Source organism: Bufo bufo, chromosome 7 (genome assembly GCF_905171765.1).
Source record: "Bufo bufo chromosome 7, aBufBuf1.1, whole genome shotgun sequence".
Lineage (NCBI taxonomy): Eukaryota > Metazoa > Chordata > Amphibia > Anura > Bufonidae > Bufo > Bufo bufo.
In genome coordinates, this window is record NC_053395.1 from 248,288 (window position 1) to 275,946 (window position 27,659).

A 27,659-nucleotide genomic window follows, 5' to 3' on the forward strand; every position below is an offset into this window, starting at 1 on the left:
TAATACCCCATCCCCTGTGTTATATACAGAGAGGAGAGTCTCCGGTATATACAGGTATAATACCCCATCCCCTGTGTTATATACAGAGAGGAGAGTCTACAGTATATACAGGTATAATACCCCATCCCCTGTGTTATATACAGAGAGGAGAGTACAGTATATACAGGTATAATAGCCCATCCCCTGTGTCATATACAGAGAGGAGAGGCTCCAGTATATACAGGTATAATACCCCATCCCCTGTGTTATATACAGAGAGGAGAGTCTCCGGTATATACAGGTATAATACCCCATCCCCTGTGTTATATACAGAGAGGAGAGTACAGTATATACAGGTATAATAGCCCATCCCCTGTGTCATATACAGAGAGGAGAGGCTCCAGTATATACAGGTATAATACCCCATCCCCTGTGTTATATACAGAGAGGAGAGTACAGTATATACAGGTATAATACCCCATCCCCTGTGTTATATACAGAGAGGAGAGGCTCCAGTATATACAGGTATAATAGCCCATCCCCTGTGTTATATACAGAGAGGAGAGGCTCCAGTATATACAGGTATAATACCCCAACCCCTGTGTTATATACAGAGAGGAGAGTCTACAGTATATACAGGTATAATACCCCATCCCCTGTGTTATATACAGAGAGGAGAGTACAGTATATACAGGTATAATACCCCAACCCCTGTGTTATATACAGAGAGGAGAGGCTCCAGTATATACAGGTATAATACCCCATCCCCTGTGTTATATACAGAGAGGAGAGTCTCCGGTATATACAGGTATAATACCCCATCCCCTGTGTTATATACAGAGAGGAGAGGCTCCAGTATATACAGGTATAATACCCCATCCCCTGTGTTATATACAGAGAGGAGAGTCTACAGTATATACAGGTATAATACCCCATCCCCTGTGTTATATACAGAGAGGAGAGTACAGTATATACAGGTATAATACCCCATCCCCTGTGTTATATACAGAGAGGAGAGGCTACAGTATATACAGGTATAATACCCCATCCCCTGTGTTATATACAGAGAGGAGAGTACAGTATATACAGGTATAATACCCCATCCCCTGTGTTATATACAGAGAGGAGAGGCTCCAGTATATACAGGTATAATACCCCATCCCCTGTGTTATATACAGAGAGGAGAGGCTCCAGTATATACAGGTATAATACCCCATCCCCTGTGTCATATACAGAGAGGAGAGGAGAGGCTCCAGTATATACAGGTATAATACCCCATCCCCTGTGTTATATACAGAGAGGAGAGTCTACAGTATATACAGGTATAATACCCCATCCCCTGTGTTATATACAGAGAGGAGAGGCTCCGGTATATACAGGTATAATACCCCATCCCCTGTGTTATATACAGAGAGGAGAGGCTCCAGTATATACAGGTATAATAGCCCATCCCCTGTGTCATATACAGAGAGGAGAGGAGAGGCTCCAGTATATACAGGTATAATACCCCATCCCCTGTGTTATATACAGAGAGGAGAGGCTACAGTATATACAGGTATAATACCCCATCCCCTGTGTCATATACAGAGAGGAGAGGCTACAGTATATACAGGTATAATACCCCATCCCCTGTGTCATATACAGAGAGGAGAGGCTACAGTATATACAGGTATAATACCCCATCCCCTGTGTTATATACAGAGAGGAGAGGCTACAGTATATACAGGTATAATACCCCATCCCCTGTGTTATATACAGAGAGGAGAGTCTCCGGTATATACAGGTATAATACCCCATCCCCTGTGTTATATACAGAGAGGAGAGGCTCCAGTATATACAGGTATAATACCCCATCCCCTGTGTTATATACAGAGAGGAGAGGCTCCGGTATATACAGGTATAATACCCCATCCCCTGTGTTATATACAGAGAGGAGAGGCTACAGTATATACAGGTATAATACCCCATCCCCTGTGTTATATACAGAGAGGAGAGTCTACAGTATATACAGGTATAATACCCCATCCCCTGTGTCATATACAGAGAGGAGAGGCTCCAGTATATACAGGTATAATACCCCATCCCCTGTGTTATATACAGAGAGGAGAGGCTCCGGTATATACAGGTATAATACCCCATCCCCTGTGTTATATACAGAGAGGAGAGTCTACAGTATATACAGGTATAATACCCCATCCCCTGTGTTATATACAGAGAGGAGAGTCTACAGTATATACAGGTATAATACCCCATCCCCTGTGTCATATACAGAGAGGAGAGGCTCCAGTATATACAGGTATAATACCCCAACCCCTGTGTCATATACAGAGAGGAGAGGCTCCGGTATATACAGGTATAATACCCCATCCCCTGTGTTATATACAGAGAGGAGAGTCTACAGTATATACAGGTATAATACCCCATCCCCTGTGTTATATACAGAGAGGAGAGGCTCCAGTATATACAGGTATAATACCCCATCCCCTGTGTTATATACAGAGAGGAGAGGCTCCAGTATATACAGGTATAATACCCCATCCCCTGTGTTATATACAGAGAGGAGAGGCTCCGGTATATACAGGTATAATACCCCATCCCCTGTGTTATATACAGAGAGGAGAGGCTCCAGTATATACAGGTATAATACCCCATCCCCTGTGTTATATACAGAGAGGAGAGTCTACAGTATATACAGGTATAATACCCCATCCCCTGTGTTATATACAGAGAGGAGAGGCTCCAGTATATACAGGTATAATACCCCATCCCCTGTGTTATATACAGAGAGGAGAGGCTCCAGTATATACAGGTATAATACCCCATCCCCTGTGTTATATACAGAGAGGAGAGTCTACAGTATATACAGGTATAATACCCCATCCCCTGTGTTATATACAGAGAGGAGAGGCTCCAGTATATACAGGTATAATACCCCATCCCCTGTGTTATATACAGAGAGGAGAGGCTCCGGTATATACAGGTATAATACCCCATCCCCTGTGTTATATACAGAGAGGAGAGTCTACGGTATATACAGGTATAATACCCCATCCCCTGTGTTATATACAGAGAGGAGAGTCTACAGTATATACAGGTATAATACCCCATCCCCTGTGTCATATACAGAGAGGAGAGGCTCCAGTATATACAGGTATAATACCCCATCCCCTGTGTTATATACAGAGAAGAGAGTCTACAGTATATACAGGTATAATACCCCATCCCCTGTGTTATATACAGAGAGGAGAGGCTCCGGTATATACAGGTATAATACCCCATCCCCTGTGTTATATACAGAGAGGAGAGGCTCCGGTATATACAGGTATAATACCCCATCCCCTGTGTTATATACAGAGAGGAGAGGCTCCAGTATATACAGGTATAATACCCCATCCCCTGTGTTATATACAGAGAGGAGAGGCTCCAGTATATACAGGTATAATACCCCATCCCCTGTGTTATATACAGAGAGGAGAGGCTACGGTATATACAGGTATAATACCCCATCCCCTGTGTTATATACAGAGAGAAGAGGCTCCGGTATATACAGGTATAATACCCCATCCCCTGTGTTATATACAGAGAGGAGAGGCTCCAGTATATACAGGTATAATACCCCATCCCCTGTGTTATATACAGAGAGGAGAGTACAGTATATACAGGTATAATACCCCATCCCCTGTGTTATATACAGAGAGGAGAGTCTACAGTATATACAGGTATAATACCCCATCCCCTGTGTTATATACAGAGAGGAGAGGCTCCAGTATATACAGGTATAATACCCCATCCCCTGTGTTATATACAGAGAGGAGAGGCTCCGGTATATACAGGTATAATACCCCATCCCCTGTGTTATATACAGAGAGGAGAGGCTCCAGTATATACAGGTATAATACCCCATCCCCTGTGTTATATACAGAGAGGAGAGTCTACAGTATATACAGGTATAATACCCCATCCCCTGTGTTATATACAGAGAGGAGAGTCTACAGTATATACAGGTATAATACCCCATCCCCTGTGTTATATACAGAGAGGAGAGGCTCCAGTATATACAGGTATAATACCCCATCCCCTGTGTTATATACAGAGAGGAGAGGCTCCGGTATATACAGGTATAATACCCCATCCCCTGTGTTATATACAGAGGAGAGTCTACGGTATATACAGGTATAATACCCCATCCCCTGTGTTATATACAGAGAGGAGAGTCTACAGTATATACAGGTATAATACCCCATCCCCTGTGTCATATACAGAGAGGAGAGGCTCCAGTATATACAGGTATAATACCCCATCCCCTGTGTTATATACAGAGAAGAGAGTCTACAGTATATACAGGTATAATACCCCATCCCCTGTGTTATATACAGAGAGGAGAGGCTCCGGTATATACAGGTATAATACCCCATCCCCTGTGTTATATACAGAGAGGAGAGGCTCCGGTATATACAGGTATAATACCCCATCCCCTGTGTTATATACAGAGAGGAGAGTCTCCAGTATATACAGGTATAATACCCCATCCCCTGTGTTATATACAGAGAGAAGAGGCTCCGGTATATACAGGTATAATACCCCATCCCCTGTGTTATATACAGAGAGGAGAGGCTCCAGTATATACAGGTATAATACCCCATCCCCTGTGTTATATACAGAGAGAAGAGGCTCCGGTATATACAGGTACTGATGTGCCACGTACTACATCCATCTACTGTACAGGTGGGTGGTATACACAGGTACGGACCCCCGGCCCCCCCTGCTCACCTGCCGTTGGTTGGCTTCCAGTGACTGATCTATAAGCTGGAGAAGGAAGTGAGGAATCTGCAGTTCTGCACAGAGGTCGGAGAGCAGCTGCGGGTCACAGCCGGAGGACAGGAGGTTACAGGTCACACGGAGAGCCGGCCGCAAGCGCGATACGGCTTCCAGAGACACCTGTGCAAGTAAGAGACATTACAGGTAAGATCACCGACGATTCCTGCAGCAGAAAGTAGGAGCCGATCCCCAGGCCCCGCCACCAGCTCCGAGCCACGAGCGAACCATGAGTGAGAGCCGCCGCAACCCCCCCTCCATGTAATCTACTATACAGGACAGAACCTCAGCCCCCCCCCCCCCCTACATGTAATCTACTATACAGGACAGAACCTCAGCCCCCCCCCCCCCCTACATGTAATCTACTATACAGGACAGAACCCCAGCCCCCCCCCCCCCCCTACATGTAATCTACTATACAGGACAGAACCTCAGCCCCCCCCCCCCTCCATGTAATCTACTATATAGGACAGAACCTCAGCCCCCCCCCTACATGTAATCTACTATACAGGACAGAACCTCAGCCCCCCCCCCCCCTACATGTAATCTACTATACAGGACAGAACCCCAGCCCCCCCCCCCCTACATGTAATCTACTATACAGGACAGAACCTCAGCCCCCCCCCCCTACATGTAATCTACTATACAGGACAGAACCTCAGCCCCCCCCCCCCCTACATGTAATCTACTATACAGGACAGAACCTCAGCCCCCCCCCCTCCATGTAATCTACTATATAGGACAGAACCTCAGCCCCCCCCCCTACATGTAATCTACTATACAGGACAGAACCCCACCCCCCCCCCCCCTACATGTAATCTACTATACAGGACAGAACCTCAGCCCCCCCCCTACATGTAATCTACTATACAGGACAGAACCTCAGCCCCCCCCCCCTCCATGTAATCTACTATACAGGACAGAACCTCAGCCCCCCCCCCCCCCTACATGTAATCTACTATACAGGACAGAACCTCAGCCCCCCCCCCCCCCCCCCCTACATGTAATCTACTATACAGGACAGAACCTCAGCCCCCCCCCCCCTCCATGTAATCTACTATATAGGACAGAACCTCAGCCCCCCCCCCTACATGTAATCTACTATACAGGACAGAACCTCAGCCCCCCCCCCCCCTACATGTAATCTACTATACAGGACAGAACCTCAGCCCCCCCCCCCCTACATGTAATCTACTATACAGGACAGAACCTCAGCCCCCCCCCCCCTACATGTAATCTACTATACAGGACAGAACCTCAGCCCCCCCCCCCCCCCCCTACATGTAATCTACTATACAGGACAGAACCTCAGCCCCCCCCCCCCTCCATGTAATCTACTATATAGGACAGAACCTCAGCCCCCCCCCCTACATGTAATCTACTATACAGGACAGAACCTCAGCCCCCCCCCCCCTACATGTAATCTACTATACAGGACAGAACCTCAGCCCCCCCCCCTACATGTAATCTACTATACAGGACAGAACCTCAGCCCCCCCCCCCCCCCCTACATGTAATCTACTATACAGGACAGAACCTCAGCCCCCCCCCCCTACATGTAATCTACTATACAGGACAGAACCTCAGCCCCCCCCCCTACATGTAATCTACTATACAGGACAGAACCTCAGCCCCCCCCCCCCTACATGTAATCTACTATACAGGACAGAACCTCAGCCTTCCCCCCCCCCCCTACATGTAATCTACTATACAGGACAGAACCTCAGCCTTCCCCCCCCCCTACATGTAATCTACTATACAGGACAGAACTTCAGCCCCCCCCCCTACATGTAATCTACTATACAGGACAGAACCTCAGCCCCCCCCCCCCCCTACATGTAATCTACTATACAGGACAGAACCTCAGCCCCCCCCCCCCTACATGTAATCTACTATACAGGACAGAACCTCAGCCCCCCCCCCCCCCCTACATGTAATCTACTATACAGGACAGAACCACAGCCCCCCCCCCCCTCCATGTAATCTACTATATAGGACAGAACCTCAGCCCCCCCCCCCCCTACATGTAATCTACTATACAGGACAGAACCTCAGCCCCCCCCCCCCCCCCCTACATGTAATCTACTATACAGGACAGAACCTCAGCCCCCCCCCCCCCCCCCTACATGTAATCTACTATACAGGACAGAACCTCAGCCCCCCCCCCCCTCCATGTAATCTACTATATAGGACAGAACCTCAGCCCCCCCCCTACATGTAATCTACTATACAGGACAGAACCTCAGCCCCCCCCCCCCCCCCCTACATGTAATCTACTATACAGGACAGAACCTCAGCCCCCCCTCCCCCCACATGTAATCTACTATACAGGACAGAACCTCAGCCCCCCCCCCCCCCCCTACATGTAATCTACTATACAGGACAGAACCTCAGCCCCCCCTACATGTAATCTACTATAGAGGACAGAACCTCAGCCCCCCCCCCCCCCCCCCCTACATGTAATCTACTATACAGGACAGAACCTCAGCCCCCCCTACATGTAATCTACTATACAGGACAGAACCTCAGCCCCCCCACCCCCTACATGTAATCTACTATATAGGACAGAACCTCAGGCCCCCCCCCCTACATGTAATCTACTATACAGGACAGAACCTCAGCCCCCCCCCCCCCTACATGTAATCTACTATACAGGACAGAACCTCAGGCCCCCCCCCCCTACATGTAATCTACTATACAGGACAGAACCTCAGCCCCCCCCCCCCCCCCTACATGTAATCTACTATACAGGACAGAACCTCAGCCCCCCCCCCCCTACATGTAATCTACTATACAGGACAGAACCTCAGCCCCCCCCCCCCCTACATGTAATCTACTATACAGGACAGAACCTCAGCCCCCCCCTCCCTCCATGTAATCTACTATATAGGACAGAACCTCAGCCCCCCCCCCTACATGTAATCTACTATACAGGACAGAACCTCAGCCCCCCCCCCCCCTACATGTAATCTACTATACAGGACAGAACCACAGCCCCCCCCCCCTACATGTAATCTACTATACAGGACAGAACCTCAGCCCCCCCCCCCCCCCTACATGTAATCTACTATACAGGACAGAACCTCAGCCCCCCCCCCTACATGTAATCTACTATACAGGACAGAACCTCAGCCCCCCCCCCCCTACATGTAATCTACTATACAGGACAGAACCTCAGCCTTCCCCCCCCCCCTACATGTAATCTACTATACAGGACAGAACCTCAGCCCCCCCCCTACATGTAATCTACTATACAGGACAGAACTTCAGCCCCCCCCCCTACATGTAATCTACTATACAGGACAGAACCTCAGCCCCCCCCCCCCCCCTACATGTAATCTACTATACAGGACAGAACCTCAGCCTTCCCCCCCCTACATGTAATCTACTATACAGGACAGAACCTCAGCCCCCCCCCCCCTACATGTAATCTACTATACAGGACAGAACCTCAGCCCCCCCCCCCCCTACATGTAATCTACTATACAGGACAGAACCTCAGCCCCCCCCCCCTCCATGTAATCTACTATATAGGACAGAACCTCAGCCCCCCCCCTACATGTAATCTACTATACAGGACAGAACCTCAGCCCCCCCCCCCCCCCTACATGTAATCTACTATACAGGACAGAACCTCAGCCCCCCCCCCCCCCCTACATGTAATCTACTATACAGGACAGAACCTCAGCCCCCCCCCCCTCCATGTAATCTACTATATAGGACAGAACCTCAGCCCCCCCCTACATGTAATCTACTATACAGGACAGAACCTCAGCCCCCCCCCACCCTACATGTAATCTACTATACAGGACAGAACCTCAGCCCCCCCCCCCCCCCCCACATGTAATCTACTATACAGGACAGAACCTCAGCCCCCCCCCCCCCCCACATGTAATCTACTATACAGGACAGAACCTCAGCCCCCCCCCCCCCCCCTACATGTAATCTACTATACAGGACAGAACCTCAGCCCCCCCTACATGTAATCTACTATACAGGACAGAACCTCAGCCCCCCCCCCCCCCCCCTACATGTAATCTACTATACAGGACAGAACCTCAGCCCCCCCTACATGTAATCTACTATACAGGACAGAACCTCAGCCCCCCCACCCCCTACATGTAATCTACTATACAGGACAGAACCTCAGCCCCCCTCTACATGTAATCTACTATATAGGACAGAACCTCAGGCCCCCCCCCCTACATGTAATCTACTATACAGGACAGAACCTCAGGCCCCCCCCCCTACATGTAATCTACTATACAGGACAGAACCTCAGGCCCCCCCCCCCTACATGTAATCTACTATACAGGACAGAACCTCAGCCCCCCCCCCCCCTACATGTAATCTACTATACAGGACAGAACCTCAGCCCCCCCCCCCCCCCCCTACATGTAATCTACTATACAGGACAGAACCTCAGCCCCCCCCACCCTACATGTAATCTACTATACAGGACAGAACCTCAGCCCCCCCCCCCCCTACATGTAATCTACTATACAGGACAGAACCTCAGCCCCCCCCCACCCTACATGTAATCTACTATACAGGACAGAACCTCAGCCCCCCCCACCCTACATGTAATCTACTATACAGGACAGAACCTCAGCCCCCCCCCCCCCCCTACATGTAATCTACTATACAGGACAGAACCTCAGCCCCCCCCTTACATGTAATCTACTATACAGGACAGAACCTCAGCCCCCCCCCCCCCCCCCCACATGTAATCTACTATACAGGACAGAACCTCAGCCCCCCTACATGTAATCTACTATACAGGACAGAACCTCAGCCCCCCCCCCCTACATGTAATCTACTATACAGGACAGAACCTCAGCCCCCCCCCCCTACATGTAATCTACTATACAGGACAGAACCTCAGCCCCCCCCCCCCTACATGTAATCTACTATACAGGACAGAACCTCAGCCCCCCCCCCCTACATGTAATCTACTATACAGGACAGAACCCCCGCCCCCCCCCCCCCCTACATGTAATCTACTATATAGGACAGAACCTCAGCCCCCCCCCCTACATGTAATCTACTATATAGGACAGAACCTCAGGCCCCCCCCCTACATGTAATCTACTATACAGGACAGAACCTCAGGCCCCCCCCCCTACATGTAATCTACTATACAGGACAGAACCTCAGCCCCCCCCCCCTACATGTAATCTACTATACAGGACAGAACCTCAGCCCCCCCCCCCCCTACATATAATCTACTATACAGGACAGAACCTCAGCCCCCCCCCCCCCCCTACATGTAATCTACTATACAGGACAGAACCTCAGCCCCCCCCCCCCCTACATGTAATCTACTATACAGGACAGAACCTCAGCCCCCCCCCCCCTACATGTAATCTACTATACAGGACAGAACCTCAGCCCCCCCCCCTACATGTAATCTACTATACAGGACAGAACCTCAGCCCCCCCCCCCCCTACATGTAATCTACTATACAGGACAGAACCTCAGCCCCCCCCCCCCTACATGTAATCTACTATACAGGACAGAACCTAAGCCCCCCCTACATGTAATCTACTATACAGGACAGAACCTCAGCCCCCCCCCTACATGTAATCTACTATATAGGACAGAACCTCAGGCCCCCCCCCTACATGTAATCTACTATACAGGACAGAACCTCAGCCCCCCCCCCTACATGTAATCTACTATACAGGACAGAACCTCAGCCCCCCCTACATGTAATCTACTATACAGGACAGAACCTCAGCCCCCCCCCTACATGTAATCTACTATATAGGACAGAACCTCAGGCCCCCCCCCCTACATGTAATCTACTATACAGGACAGAACCTCAGCCCCCCCCCCTACATGTAATCTACTATACAGGACAGAACCTCAGCCCCCCCCCCACCTACATGTAATCTACTATACAGGACAGAACCTCAGCCCCCCCCCACCTACATGTAATCTACTATACAGGACAGAACCTCAGCCTTCCCCCCCCTACATGTAATCTACTATACAGGACAGACCCTCAGCCCCCCCCCCCCTACATGTAATCTACTATACAGGACAGAACCTCAGCCCCCCCCCCCTACATGTAATCTACTATACAGGACAGAACCTCAGCCCCCCCCCCCCCCTACATGTAATCTACTATACAGGACAGAACCTCAGCCCCCCCCCCCCCCTACATGTAATCTACTATACAGGACAGAACCTCAGCCCCCCCCCCCCTACATGTAATCTACTATACAGGACAGAACCTCAGCCCCCCCCCCCCTACATGTAATCTACTATACAGGACAGAACCTCAGCCCCCCCCCCCCCTACATGTAATCTACTATATAGGACAGAACCTCAGGCCCCCCCCCTACATGTAATCTACTATACAGGACAGAACCTCAGGCCCCCCCCCTACATGTAATCTACTATACAGGACAGAACCTCAGCCCCCCCCTACATGTAATCTACTATACAGGACAGAACCTCAGCCCCCCCCTACATGTAATCTACTATACAGGACAGAACCTCAGCCCCCCCCCCCCTACATGTAATCTACTATACAGGACAGAACCTCAGCCCCCCCCCCCCCCTACATGTAATCTACTATACAGGACAGAACCTCAGCCCCCCCCCCTACATGTAATCTACTATACAGGACAGAACCTCAGCCCCCCCCCCCCCTACATGTAATCTACTATACAGGACAGAACCTCAGCCCCCCCCCTACATGTAATCTACTATACAGGACAGAACCTCAGCCCCCCCCCCCCTACATGTAATCTACTATACAGGACAGAACCTCAGCCCCCCCCCCCCCCTACATGTAATCTACTATACAGGACAGAACCCCAGCCCCCCCCCCCCTACATGTAATCTACTATACAGGACAGAACCTCAGCCCCCCCCCCCCTACATGTAATCTACTATACAGGACAGAACCTCAGCCCCCCCCCCCCCCCTACATGTAATCTACTATACAGGACAGAACCTCAGCCCCCCCCCCCCCTACATGTAATCTACTATACAGGACAGAACCTCAGCCCCCCCACCTACATGTAATCTACTATACAGGACAGAACCTCAGCCCCCCCCCCCCCCCCCTACATGTAATCTACTATATATGACAGAACCTCAGGCCCCCCCCCTACATGTAATCTACTATACAGGACAGAACCTCAGCCCCCCCCCCCCTACATGTAATCTACTATACAGGACAGAACCCCCCCTACATGTAATCTACTATACAGGACCGAACCTCAGCCCCCCCCCCCCCTACATGTAATCTACTATACAGGACAGAACCTCAGCCCCCCCCCCCCTACATGTAATCTACTATACAGGACAGAACCTCAGGCCCCCCCCCTACATGTAATCTACTATACAGGACAGAACCTCAGCCCCCCCCCCCCTACATGTAATCTACTATACAGGACAGAACCTCAGCCCCCCCCCCCCCCCCTACATGTAATCTACTATACAGGACAGAACCTCAGGCCCCCCCTACATGTAATCTACTATACAGGACAGAACCTCAGCCCCCCCCCCCCCCTACATGTAATCTACTATACAGGACAGAACCTCAGCCCCCCCTCCACCCCCTACATGTAATCTACTATACAGGACAGAACCTCAGCCCCCCCCTACATGTAATCTACTATACAGGACAGAACCTCAGCCCCCCCCCCCCCCTACATGTAATCTACTAAACAGGACAGAACCCCCGCCCCCCCCCCCCCCCTACATGTAATCTACTATACAGGACAGAACCTCAGCCCCCCCCCCCCCCCCCCCTACATGTAATCTACTATACAGGACAGAACCTCAGCCCCCCCCCCACCCCCTACATGTAATCTACTATACAGGACAGAACCTCAGGCCCCCCCCCCCTATATGTAATCTACTATACAGGACAGAACCTCAGCCCCCCCCCCCCCTACATGTAATCTACTATACAGGACAGAACCTCAGGCCCCTCCACCCCCTACATGTAATCTACTATACAGGACAGAACCTCAGCCCCCCCCCCCCCCCTACATGTAATCTACTATACAGGACAGAACCTCAGCCCCCCCCCCCCCCCCCTACATGTAATCTACTATACAGGACAGAACCTCAGCCCCCCCCCCCCCACATGTAATCTACTATACAGGACAGAACCTCAGGCCCCCCCCCCCCACATGTAATCTACTATACAGGACAGAACCTCAGGCCCCCCCCCCCCCCCTATATGTAATCTACTATACAGGACAGAACCTCAGCGCCCTCCCCCCCCCCCTACATGTAATCTACTATACAGGACAGAACCTCAGCCCCCCCCCCCCCTACATGTAATCTACTATACAGGACAGAACCTCAGCCCCCCCCCCCCCCCTCTACATGTAATCTACTATACAGGACAGAACCTCAGGCCCCCCCCCCCCTATATGTAATCTACTATACAGGACAGAACCTCAGCGCCCTCCCCCCCCCCCTACATGTAATCTACTATACAGACAGAACCTCAGCCCCCCCCCCCCCCCCTACATGTAATCTACTATACAGGACAGAACCTCAGCCCCCCCCCCCTCTACATGTAATCTACTATACAGGACAGAACCTCAGCCCCCCCCCCCCCCCCCCTACATGTAATCTACTATACAGGACAGAACCTCAGCCCCCCCCTACATGTAATCTACTATACAGGACAGAACCTCAGCCCCCCCCCCCCCCTACATGTAATCTACTATACAGGACAGAACCTCAGCCCCCCCCCCCCCTACATGTAATCTACTATACAGGACAGAACCTCAGCGCCCCCCCCCCTACATGTAATCTACTATACAGGACAGAACCTCAGCCCCCCCCCCCCCCTTACATGTAATCTACTATACAGGACAGAACTTCAGCCCCCCCCCCCCTACATGTAATCTACTATACAGGACAGAACCTCAGCCCCCCCCCCCCCCTACATGTAATCTACTATACAGGACAGAACCTCAGCCCCCCCCCCCTACATGTAATCTACTATACAGGACAGAACCTCAGCCCCCCCCCCCCCCTACATGTAATCTACTATACAGGACAGAACCTCAGCCCCCCCCCCCCTACATGTAATCTACTATACAGGACAGAACCTCAGCCCCCCCCCCCTACATGTAATCTACTATACAGGACAGAACCTCCGCCCCCCCCCCCCTACATGTAATCTACTATACAGGACAGAACCTCAGCCCCCCCCCCCCTACATGTAATCTACTATACAGGACAGAACCTCAGCCCCCCCCCTACATGTAATCTACTATACAGGACAGAACCTCAGCCACCCCTACATGTAATCTACTATACAGGACAGAACCTCAGCCCCCCCCCCCCTACATGTAATCTACTATACAGGACAGAACCTCAGCCCCCCCCCCCCCCTACATGTAATCTACTATACAGGACAGAACCTCAGCCCCCCCCCCCTACATGTAATCTACTATACAGGACAGAACCTCAGCCCCCCCCCCCCCCCCTTACATGTAATCTACTATACAGGACAGAACTTCAGCCCCCCCCCCCCTACATGTAATCTACTATACAGGACAGAACCTCAGCCCCCCCCCCCCCCCTACATGTAATCTACTATACAGGACAGAACCTCAGCCTTCCCCCCCACCTACATGTAATCTACTATACAGGACAGAACCTCAGCCCCCCCCCCTTACATGTAATCTACTATACAGGACAGAACCTCAGCCCCCCCCCCCCCTACATGTAATCTACTATACAGGACAGAACCTTAGCCCCCCCTACATGTAATCTACTATACAGGACAGAACCTCAGCCCCCCCCCCCCCTACATGTAATCTACTATACAGGACAGAACCTCAGCCCCCCCCCTACATGTAATCTACTATACAGGACAGAACCTCAGCCCCCCCCCCCCCCTCTACATGTAATCTACTATACAGGACAGAACCTCAGCCCCCCCTACATGTAATCTACTATACAGGACAGAACCTCAGCCCCCCCCCCCCCCTTACATGTAATCTACTATACAGGACAGAACCTCAGCCCCCCCACCTACATGTAATCTACTATACAGGACAGAACCTCAGGCCCCCCCCCCCCCATGTAATCTACTATACAGGACAGAACCTCAGCCCCCCCCCCTACATGTAATCTACTATACAGGACAGAACCTCAGCCCCCCCCCCCCCCCCTACATGTAATCTACTATACAGGACAGAACCTCAGCCCCCCCCCCTACATGTAATCTACTATACAGGACAGAACCTCAGCGCCCCCCCCCCCTACATGTAATCTACTATACAGGACAGAACCTCAGCCCCCCCCCCCCCCTACATGTAATCTACTATACAGGACAGAACCTCAGCCCCCCCCCCCCCCCTACATGTAATCTACTATACAGGACAGAACCTCAGCCCCCCCCCCTACATGTAATCTACTATACAGGACAGAACCTCAGCCCCCCCCCCCCCTACATGTAATCTACTATACAGGACAGAACCTCAGCCCCCCCCCCTACATGTAATCTACTATACAGGACAGAACCTCAGCCCCCCCCCCCCCTACATGTAATCTACTATACAGGACAGAACCTCAGCCCCCCCCCACCTACATGTAATCTACTATACAGGACAGAACCTCAGCCCCCCCCCCCCCTACATGTAATCTACTATACAGGACAGAACCTCAGCCCCCCCCCCCACCTACATGTAATCTACTATACAGGACAGAACCTCAGCCCCCCCCCCTACATGTAATCTACTATACAGGACAGAACCTCAGCCCCCCCCCCCCCTACATGTAATCTACTATACAGGACAGAACCTCAGCCCCCCCTACATGTAATCTACTATACAGGACAGAACCTCAGCCCCCCCCCCCCCCCCTACATGTAATCTACTATACAGGACAGAACCGTTTTTCGGATTCTTTATGGCGGTGATGTTTACGGACTTGTAAGGTTACTGACCGGGGGGCAGCAGTCCCGCAGCCGACGATACACCATGTTCCGGAAGTTGGGATCCTTGAGAAGGAGAAAAGGAGTGCTCAGCTGAGCCACGGAGGGGTCTGTCGCCTCCAGTAACACGGTCCACTCATCATCACTGTCCTGCAAGAAGCAGACAATCCGCGTCATCTCCACTGCAGAACCAGCACAGTGGGTCAGGAGAACCATTAACCCCCACCCCTCTTACCTAGTCCCCCCCCCCCCCGTCACCCCCCTTTTTGAGTTAGGTCACAACAATAAGACTAATAACCAAATTGTAGCTGCTGTTATTGGCGACTTGTGATTGGTCTCTGGATTCGGCCTAACCTGCATTGTAATAGCACAATGGTTTACCGGCTCTGCGCTCATTAGCATATTACCATTGTACCGCCCACTGCGACCTCTATATCTGTAACCTGCATTGTAATAGCACAATGGTTTACCGGCTCTGCGCTCATTAGCATATTACCATTGTACCGCCCACTGCGACCTCTATATCTGTCACCTGCATTGTAATAGCACAATGGTTTACCGGCTCTGCGCTCATTAGCATATTACCATTGTACCGCCCACTGCGACCTCTATATCTGTAACCTGCATTGTAATAGCACAATGGTTTACCGGCTCTGCGCTCATTAGCATATTACCATTGTACCGCCCACTGCGACCTCTATATCTGTCACCTGCATTGTAATAGCACAATGGTTTACCGGCTCTGGGCTCATTAGCATATTACCATTGTACCGCCCACTGCGACCTCTATATCTGTAACCTGCATTGTAATAGCACAATGGTTTACCGGCTCTGCGCTCATTAGCATATTACCATTGTACCGCCCACTGCGACCTCTATATCTGTCACCTGCATTGTAATAGCACAATGGTTTACCGGCTCTGCGCTCATTAGCATATTACCATTGTACCGCCCACTGCGACCTCCATATCTGTAACCTGCATTGTAATAGCACAATGGTTTACCGGCTCTGCGCTCATTAGCATATTACCATTGTACCGCCCACTGCGACCTCCATATCTGTAACCTGCATTGTAATAGCACAATGGTTTACCGGCTCTGCGCTCATTAGCATATTACCATTGTACCGCCCACTGCGACCTCTATATCTGTAACCTGCATTGTAATAGCACAATGGTTTACCGGCTCTGTGCTCATTAGCATATTACCATTGTACCGCCCACTGCGACCTCCATATCTGTAACCTGCATTGTAATAGCACAATGGTTTACCGGCTCTGCGCTCATTAGCATATTACCATTGTACCGCCCACTGCGACCTCTATATCTGTCACCTGCATTGTAATAGCACAATGGTTTACCGGCTCTGCGCTCATTAGCATATTACCATTGTACCGCCCACTGCGACCTCTATATCTGTCACCTGTAAGAAGACCACGCAGAACCCGACTGTCTACACCAGACAGGACTAAGAAGACCTCCCCATCACAGCCACACAGAGGAATCACTACTGACCAAGGAAGGAAAGTGAGCCACGGTCACAGAGGACCTATTATTTCTGTCTCAGCCACAAAAACTATTAAAAAAAGTACTAACACATTTAAGACTTCAGCAAAATAACGGGATTCTATATTAACAGATGGAAAAGGGAATTCGAACTGAACAGGTCTGGCGGCAGAAATCTGAGACCAGTTTCCACTGACACAATAAAGAAATCAAACTACCCCCCTGTATTCAAAAATATAACAGAAGAATCACAAAAGTGGGAACATTTACCACTAATGGGAGGAGAATCCACGTCACACCGCGCAGATAACAAAAATCACACTACAAAAACGGATGTTCCCAAAAGAGGAAGGAGGAATAAACCTCCCGAATATTGGAAACTACAATTCCGCCACAGGAGAGGCGTTAATCGCCCCCGGAAACCTCTGAAGGCTCTTACACACAATACAGCACAGCCAAGAGGTCAGCAACATGGGAAGAGATCCGAACAATCACAGGCCACCGAAGCTACGGAGCCAGAGAGAACGAGAGAAAAGGAGTCAGCAACATGGGAAGAGATCCGAACAATCACAGGCCACCGAAGCTACGGAGCCAGAGAGAACGAGAGAAAAGGAGTCAGCAACATGGGAAGAGATCCGAACAATCACAGGCCACCGAAGCTACGGAGCCAGAGAGAACGAGAGAAAAGGAGTCAGCAACATGGGAAGAGATCCGAACAATCACAGGCCACCGAAGCTACGGAGCCAGAGAGAACGAGAGAAAAGGGGTCAGCAACATGGGAAGAGATCCGAACAATCACAGGCCACCGAAGCTACAGAGCCAGAGAGAACGAGAGAAAAGGGGTCAGCAACATGGGAAGAGATCCGAACAATCACAGGCCACCGAAGCTACAGAGCCAGAGAGAACGAGAGAAAAGGGGTCAGCAACATGGGAAGAGATCCGAACAATCACAGGCCACCGAAGGTACAGAGCCAGAGAGAACGAGAGAAAAGGGGTCAGCAACATGGGAAGAGATCCAAACAATCACAGGCCACCGAAGGTACAGAGCCAGAGAGAACGAGAGAAAAGGGGTCAGCAACATGGGAAGAGATCCGAACAATCACAGGCCACCGAAGCTACGGAGCCAGAGAGAACGAGAGAAAAGGGGTCAGCAACATGGGAAGAGATCCGAACAATCACAGGCCACCGAAGCTACAGAGCCAGAGAGAACGAGAGAAAAGGGGTCAGCAACATTGGAAGAGATCCGAACAATCACAGGCCACCGAAGCTACGGAGCCAGAGAGAACGAGAGAAAAGGGGTCAGCAACATGGGAAGAGATCCGAACAATCACAGGCCACCGAAGCTACGGAGCCAGAGAGAACGAGAGAAAAGGGGTCAGCAACATTGGAAGAGATCCGAACAATCACAGGCCACCGAAGCTACGGAGCCAGAGAGAACGAGAGAAAAGGGGTCAGCAACATTGGAAGAGATCCGAACAATCACAGGCCACCGAAGCTACGGAGCCAGAGAGAACGAGAGAAAAGGGGTCAGCAACATTGGAAGAGATCCGAACAATCACAGGCCACCGAAGGTACAGAGCCAGAGAGAACGAGAGAAAAGGAGTCAGCAACATGGGAAGAGATCCGAACAATCACAGGCCACCGAAGCTACGGAGCCAGAGAGAACGAGAGAAAAGGGGTCAGCAACATGGGAAGAGATCCGAACAATCACAGGCCACCGAAGCTACGGAGCCAGAGAGAACGAGAGAAAAGGGGTCAGCAACATTGGAAGAGATCCGAACAATCACAGGCCACCGAAGCTACGGAGCCAGAGAGAACGAGAGAAAAGGGGTCAGCAACATGGGAAGAGATCCGAACAATCACAGGCCACCGAAGCTACAGAGCCAGAGAGAACGAGAGAAAAGGGGTCAGCAACATGGGAAGAGATCCGAACAATCACAGGCCACCGAAGCTACGGAGCCAGAGAGAACGAGAGAAAAGGGGTCAGCAACATGGGAAGAGATCCGAACAATCACAGGCCACCGAAGCTACGGAGCCAGAGAGAACGAGAGAAAAGGGGTCAGCAACATTGGAAGAGATCCGAACAATCACAGGCCACCGAAGCTACGGAGCCAGAGAGAACGAGAGAAAAGGGGTCAGCAACATGGGAAGAGATCCGAACAATCACAGGCCACCGAAGGTACGGAGCCAGAGAGAACGAGAGAAAAGGGGTCAGCAACATGGGAAGAGATCCGAACAATCACAGGCCACCGAAGCTACGGAGCCAGAGAGAACGAGAGAAAAGGGGTCAGCAACATGGGAAGAGATCCGAACAATCACAGGCCACCGAAGCTACGGAGCCAGAGAGAACGAGAGAAAAGGGGTCAGCAACATGGGAAGAGATCCGAACAATCACAGGCCACCGAAGCTACGGAGCCAGAGAGAACGAGAGAAAAGGGGTCAGCAACATTGGAAGAGATCCGAACAATCACAGGCCACCGAAGCTACGGAGCCAGAGAGAACGAGAGAAAAGGGGTCAGCAACATGGGAAGAGATCCGAACAATCACAGGCCACCGAAGCTACGGAGCCAGAGAGAACGAGAGAAAAGGGGTCAGCAACATGGGAAGAGATCCGAGCAATCACAGGCCACCGAAGCTACGGAGCCAGAGAGAACGAGAGAAAAGGGGTCAGCCACATGGGAAGAGATCCGAGCAATCACAGGCCACCGAAGGTACAGAGCCAGAGAGAACGAGAGAAAAGGGGTCAGCAACATGGGAAGAGATCCGAACAATCACAGGCCACCGAAGCTACGGAGCCAGAGAGAACGAGAGAAAAGGGGTCAGCCAATGCCAGAATCCGACAAAAAAGAAGGGAAATATAACCCTCACCGCCCGCAAATCTAGATGAAAGAAATCAGGGAAAGAAGCCGCAGAAACAGCATTTCATGCTTTATTGAAAACACCTCAAAATCATCAAACCTATATAAAAACTTACAAAATACCCATTCCCATAACCAAAAACTCTGTAGGACACTGGCCCTTCAGCTTTCAGATCAAAGTATACAAAAAATATCAGAAAACGTACAGAGAGATGGAAAAGAAACCTTCAAAAAATATATCTGGGATTAAACCTCCCGAAACGAATAAAAGCCAAAAAGAGAACAAAACGCCCTAAATGTAACTCAAACACGGATTATGGACGAGCAGCAACATTCAGACCCGATATCTTCTAGATTTCACTGCAAAGAACGGAAAAACGCAAACATCCCAAATCCCACAAATAATACAAAACGTACTATTAGTAGGATGCATCATGAACAACCCCGGAGCTCCAGAAGTAACAACCCCAATCAAGGACACCATGCGTGGAGTGGACAGACACATAAAATAAAGGGGAAAAAAACACATCATTTCTTTAAAAAAAACTCAGGAAATATAAAATTGGATGACCCCCACCCCAACACACAAAATGGTACAACGTAGTTCTAACGCTCCCGAGAGATGAAATATTTAGAACATTTCTAAAATACGTGCGTATACGTGAATATATACAAAATGGTGCAGCACATCACGCCTGCGTCTTACTATTCCAGTTATACATTTATATTTTGGGGGTTTTGTTTTATGACTTGTATTGGTTGTAACTTTTATTTTTATCGTCTGCATGTACGCCACGCACGCACGTCTGCACGCCACGCACGCACTCACGTCTGCACGCACGCCGCGTCTGCACGCACGCATGTACGCCGCTCACTCACGTCTGCACGCAGCGCACGCACGTCTGCACGCCACGCACGCATGCACTCACATCTGCATGTACGCCACGCATGCACTTACGTCTGCATGTATGCCACGCACGCACTTACGTATGTATGTATTGCATGTACGCCACGCACGCACTTACGTCTGCATGTATGCCACGCACGCACTTACGTATGTATGTACTGCATGTACGCCACGCACTTACGTATGTATGTACTGCATGTACGCCACACACGCACTTACGTCTGCATGTACGCCACGCACGCACTTACGTCTGCATGTATGCCACGCACGCATGCACGCCGCGCACTCACGTCTGCACGCACGCCGCGTCTGCACGCCACGCACGCATGTACGCCACGCACGTACGCCACGCACGCATGTACGCACGCACGTACGCACGCACTCACGTCTGCATATACGCCACGCATGCACTTACGTCTGCATGTATGCCACGCACTTACGTATGTATGTACTGCATGTACGCCACGCACGCACTTACGTCTGCATGTATGCCACGCACGCACTTACGTATGTATGTACTGCATGTACGCCACGCACGCACTTACGTATGTATGTACTGCATGTATGCCACGCACGCACTTACGTCTGCATGTACGCCACGCACGCACTTACGTCTGCATGTATGCCACGCACGCATGCACGCCGCGCACTCACGTCTGCACGCACGTCTGCACGCACGCCGCGTCTGCACGCCACGCACGCATGTACGCCACGCACGCATGCATATACGCCACGCATGCACTTACGTCTGCATGTATGCCACGCACTTACGTATGTATGTACTGCATGTACGCCACGCACGCACTTACGTCTGCATGTATGCCACGCACGCACTTACGTATGTATGTACTGCATGTACGCCACGCACGCACTTACGTCTGCATGTACGCCACGCACGCACTTACGTCTGCATGTACGCCACGCACGCACTTACGTCTGCATGTACGCCACGCACGCACTTACGTCTGCATGTACGCCACGCACGCACTTACGTCTGCATGTATGCCACGCACGCACTTACGTATGTATGTACTGCATGTACGCCACGCACGCACTTACGTATGTATGTACTGCATGTACGCCACGCACGCACTTACGTCTGCATGTATGCCACGCACGCACGTATGTATGTATTGCATGTACGCCACGCACGCACTCACGTCTGCATGTACTCTACAAAAAGGAACAAGAGACTAGGACTCTTGTAAAAGAATATCAAATGTTCTGATTATAATTGACAACTACAATAAAAAGAACTGGATGCAACCATGGCCCCTTACAGACAGAGGAAGGCCTCTAGTGGGTGGCCACGGTTGGCCTTGGTGGTCTCTATGTACCGCCTGGCGGCCTAGGCCTCACCCATCATATGTGAAGGTACAGAGGCCACAATACACCACCAGCCTCAGGGCAGGAACGTCTTTTACCAGTTTACACAGTGGTTGAAAGAGAACTAAATGCATCAAATGTAATCTGAGGCAGGCGAGTGCCTCCAAACTTAGTGCCGGCCTTCGGACGGAGGTGTGGATCGGCATACTACATTACTACCAGTGACCTGTCCAGTGTGGAGGAGTCCGATCCTGCTTACATCTAGCCATTGTGCCCTCAGCAGAGGTCTGCTCGGCCTCACTGAGCCCGCTCTGAGCAGGCAGTGAGAAGATGACAGAGGATAAACCAGTACTGGGACTTTCCCTCACCATGGACTCTTACATCCTCCATTTATTGTGCCGGGTGGTGGCCGCCCTGCTCACAGCTGCCCATGCCAACCAAGCTTTAGCGCCCTCTGTGACATCCAAAGACATGAAGAAAGACACTGTGCGACCCACTCCTACCACCCCTAGTGCCAGCCGTGTCACTCTACCTCAGTCTCTAGGTGCACCTCTTCAATGCTACGGCGCTCTCTTTTGATTTGGTAGAACTCTTGGTCGTAGTCCTGAGAAATTGGGTTCTTCCTACAACAAAAATGAGAATCAAGAGAAAGAAGTTCTCAAGTCTTTGCCAATAACTCTATAGCACTAACTCACTTGGGCATCAGTGATGTTCTTGGCTCCTCATTCCCAGGAACTTTAGGCTCCATGTCAGGGTTAATCATCTCTTCTGCTCCTTTCTAGAAAAACCATAAGACCTTGTTATAAATAGTGTATGGGAGATGTAGAGCTAATCTGCCACAGTGCACATCAGGAGCAGCAATCATAGTGCAGCACCCAGGACTCACAGGACAAACTCCCTCCCTCATCAGTCCACTTGCTGTGGGCACAGCCTGTCTCTCCTTCCTCTTGGCCACTCTCTGTCTGGCTTTGCTCAAGATGCGAGAGTGCACGCTGGCCTGGGCAGAGCTGTCACATAGTCTGTCCCGAAGTTGCAGCTGCTCATCAGTGAGCGCAGAGGTGAATGGGCTGCTGACTGAACCATCTTCTAACACTGAAATATATAGATGGAAACGAAGAAACCGTTAGCCAACAGAGAAGAAAAGGGTTAACGCAGACAGAAAAAGGTCATGGACCCAGGGGCAGAAGGGCACAGAGCTGGGGCAAATAGCTCTCCAGAAGAAGGGGGTCACTACTGTGTCCATGACATTTGAGGTGTGGAATCCATTCCTATCATACTGTGCCTGGACAGTAGAGTGAAGGACAGGGAAAAGGAGACAGAAAGCAGATCCAACCTGATCTGTCATGATCCGGAGGCCTGGGCAGACCTCCGGGAAGTCCTGCAAAGAGGACACATGCAGATACAGATCAGGGACCAGCAGAGTACTTTATTACACATGTAATAAAAGAACATACTATACATTCCAGGCTATAAATGGGACAGACAGGATCAGATGCAGTGGAGCACTGCCAGGCTAGACATGGGACAGACAGGATCAGAAGCAGTTACACTGCCAGGCTAGACATGGGACAGACAGGATCAGAAGCAGTGGAGCACTGCCAGGCTATAAATGGGACAGACAGGATCAGATGCAGTGGAGCACTGCCAGGCTATACATGGAACAGACAGGATCAGAAGCAGTTACACTGCCAGGCTAGACATGGGACAGACAGGATCAGAAGCAGTGGAGCACTGCCAGGCTATACATGGAACAGACGGGATCAGAAGCAGTGGAGCACTGCCAGGTTATACATGGAACAGACAGGATCAGAAGCAGTTACACTGCCAGGCTATACATGGAGCAGACAGGATCAGAAGCAGTTACACTGCCAGGCTAGACATGGGACAGACAGGATCAGAAGCAGTGGAGCACTGCCAGGCTATACATGGTACAGACAGGATCAGAAGCAGTTACACTGCCAGGCTATACATGGAGCAGACAGGATCAGAAGCAGTGGAGCACTGCCAGGCTATACATGGAACAGACGGGATCAGAAGCAGTTACACTGCCAGGCTATACATGGAGCAGACAGGATCAGAAGCAGTTACACTGCCAGGCTATACATGGAGCAGACAGGATCAGAAGCAGTGGAGCACTGCCAGGCTATACATGGAACAGACGGGATCAGAAGCAGTTACACTGCCAGGCTATACATGGAGCAGACAGGATCAGAAGCAGTTACACTGCCAGGCTAGACATGGGACAGACAGGATCAGAAGCAGTGGAGCACTGCCAGGCTATACATGGTACAGACAGGATCAGAAGCAGTGGAGCACTGCCAGGCTATACATGGGACAGACAGGATCAGAAGCAGTGGAGCACTGCCAGGCTAGACATGGAACAGACGGGATCAGAAGCAGTGGAGCACTGCCAGGCTATACATGGAACAGACGGGATCAGAAGCAGTGGAGCACTGCCAGGCTATACATGGAACAGACAGGATCAGAAGCAGTGGAGCACTGCCAGGCTATACATGGAACAGACGGGATCAGAAGCAGTTACACTGCCAGGCTAGACATGGAACAGACGGGATCAGAAGCAGTGGAGCACTGCCAGACTATACATGGAACAGACGGGATCAGAAGCAGTGGAGCACTGCCAGGCTATACATGGAACAGACGGGATCAGAAGCAGTGGAGCACTGCCAGGCTATACATGGAACAGACAGGATCAGAAGCAGTTACACTGCCAGGCTATACATGGGACAGACGGGATCAGAAGCAGTGGAGCACTGCCAGGCTATACATGGGACAGACAGGATCAGAAGCAGTTACACTGCCAGGCTATACATGGGACAGACAGGATCAGAAGCAGTTACACTGCCAGGCTATACATGGAGCAGACGGGATCAGAAGCAGTGGAGCACTGCCAGGCTATACATGGAACAGACAGGATCAGAAGCTGTTACACTGCCAGGCTATACATGGAACAGACAGGATCAGAAGCAGTTACACTGCCAGGCTATACATGGAACAGACGGGATCAGAAGCAGTTACACTGCCAGGCTATACATGGAACAGACAGGATCAGAAGCAGTGGAGCACTGCCAGGCTATACAGGGAACAGACGGGATCAGAAGCAGTGGAGCACTGCCAGACTATACATGGAGCAGACAGGATCAGAAGCAGTGGAGCACTGCCAGGCTATACATGGGACAGACAGGATCAGAAGCAGTTACACTGCCAGGCTATACATGGAACAGACAGGATCAGAAGCAGTGGAGCACTGCCAGGCTATACATGGGACAGACGGGATCAGAAGCTGTGGAGCACTGCCAGGCTATACATGGGACAGACGGGATCAGAAGCAGTTACACTGCCAGGCTATACATGGAGCAGACAGGATCAGAAGCAGTGGAGCACTGCCAGGCTATACATGGAACAGTAATAAACAAAGGCCCAATACCGCAAAATAATTACCACTTGTAACTACCTGTGCACATGCCTATGGAATAATTAAATACAAACACCTATAAAAGTCACAGAAAACAATGCACTAGAGCAGGGGTACTCAACTGACGGACCGCAGTCCAAATCCGCAGTTGCCAGCTGTCCGGACCCCTGCATGCAGTGGCGTGCTAAGGGGGGGGGGGAAGGGGACAACAACCAATCCCGGGTGCTGCACTCAGGGGGCACCAGAGTCCAGAAGCAATGAGCTCTTCTATCAATACAGATGGAAGCGCTCATTGCTTGAGCGCAGGCAGCTGGGTCCTGTCCCTCACCGCTCATCTCCCCGCACTTCTCCCCCCTCCTTCAGGCCGGCGGCACACAGAATGGTTTAGCAGGAAGACTTCTCCCTGCTCCACCATTCATCCTGCAGGCACAGATCGCGCTGCTGTCCTGCAGCCCGGATATCTGCATAAGCTCCGCCCACACAGTGCTGCAGAGCGATCTGTGTCTGCAGGGGAGAGAGGACTGTGAGCTTCAGGATCGGGACAAGGCAAGTAGTCACTGCAGTTTTTTTTGTTTTGTTTTTTAACACAGAGGGGGCACAATGAGCATTTCTACTCTGGAGGGGGCACAGTGCACAGTCGGCATTACTACTATGAAGTGGCACGGAGGGCATTATTACTGTGAAGGAGGCACAATGGGGATTATTTGTCACAGATGGCAGGAGATCGGTGAGACTGGCAACACGTGGTTTGATCTGACAGGTTTCCTTGTGCATCAATAGGTGTCTGTTTTGTTTCAGGTAATGGCCTCACCTCTTGTCTCAGGTGTTGCTAATGTGGTCATTTAACAGTCCTTATTTATAGCTGCTTCTCCCACAATGCTGTGCGGTTTATAGCGTCAGTTTCAGTTGTGGATTTCGGCAGAGTTCCAGGTGAAGGGGGCCCAATGGGCATTATTACTGTGAAGGGGGCCCAATGGGCATTATTACTGTGAAGGGGGCCCAATGGGCATTATTACTGTGAAGGGGGCCCAATGGGCATTATTACTGTGAAGGGGGCCCAATGGGCATTAATACTGTGAAGGGGGCCCAATGGGCATTATTACTGTGAAGGGGGCCCAATGGGCATTATTACTGTGAAGGGGGCCCAATGGGCATTATTACTGTGAAGGGGGCCCAATGGGCATTATTACTGTGAAGGGGGCCCAATGGGCATTATTACTGTGAAGGGGGCCCAATGGGCATTATTACTGTGAAGGGGGCCCAATGGGCATTATTACTGTAAAGGTGGCCCAATGGGCATTATTACTGTGAAGGGGGCCCAATGGGCATTATTACTGTGAAGGGGGCCCAATGGGCATTATTACTGTGAAGGGGGCCCAATGGGCATTATTACTGTGAAGGGGGCCCAATGGGCATTATTACTGTGAAGGGGGCCCAATGGGCATGGGGGCACTGAAAGGACATTCTTACTGTTTGGTCTGCAGAAAGGAGATTAGGTGGGCTTGGAGGTGTGGATTACTGTAAAAAAAGAATAAAGAATGCAGCACTACACGCCAATGGAGTTTTCCCTGCTAATATATTTTTTTGTTTTGCAGCTCGGACCTTCACCCTACAGCAGACTCGGGTATGTGGACCTTTACAAAAAGTACTCGAGTGCCCCTGGTGTATAGTAATAGATGCAAACATAACATAGGACTAAGCCCTCACTCTAATGAGACTCTTAGCCAATATATAACTTTATAAATGTAGCCGTGCACATCCGCATATTTACTATCATATTGTGCAGGATGTTTTGTATCTTTTTGATTTGTCTTGAAGGAGTGGCACCTTCAGGTGTGATTGCACTTCTATCCTGGGAGTAGCATTCATGTGCACTTTTGCCCCACCTATCTAATAGGTACCCGTGAT

At 50.7% G+C, this 27,659-nt stretch overlaps 1 protein-coding gene across 6 annotated transcripts in view; it reads right to left on the reverse strand.

Annotated features, from left to right (window-relative positions):
• Positions 1-27,659, reverse strand: part of STK36 (serine/threonine kinase 36) — a 112,015-nt gene that overhangs the window by 71,426 nt on the left and 12,930 nt on the right. For 4 of the 6 annotated variants that reach the window (XM_040440807.1, XM_040440804.1, XM_040440806.1 and 1 more), the window contains 5 exons: positions 23,205-23,410; positions 23,014-23,096; positions 22,851-22,941; positions 15,735-15,872; positions 4,750-4,917 (listed from right to left, as the gene is read on the reverse strand). In XM_040440807.1, the coding sequence (XP_040296741.1) occupies positions 4,750-4,917; positions 15,735-15,872; positions 22,851-22,941; positions 23,014-23,096; positions 23,205-23,410 (686 nt within the window). The remainder of the gene's footprint in view (positions 1-4,749; positions 4,918-15,734; positions 15,873-22,850; positions 22,942-23,013; positions 23,097-23,204; positions 23,411-27,659) is intronic. The other 2 variants (XM_040440808.1, XM_040440809.1) reach the window with 2 other exon arrangements.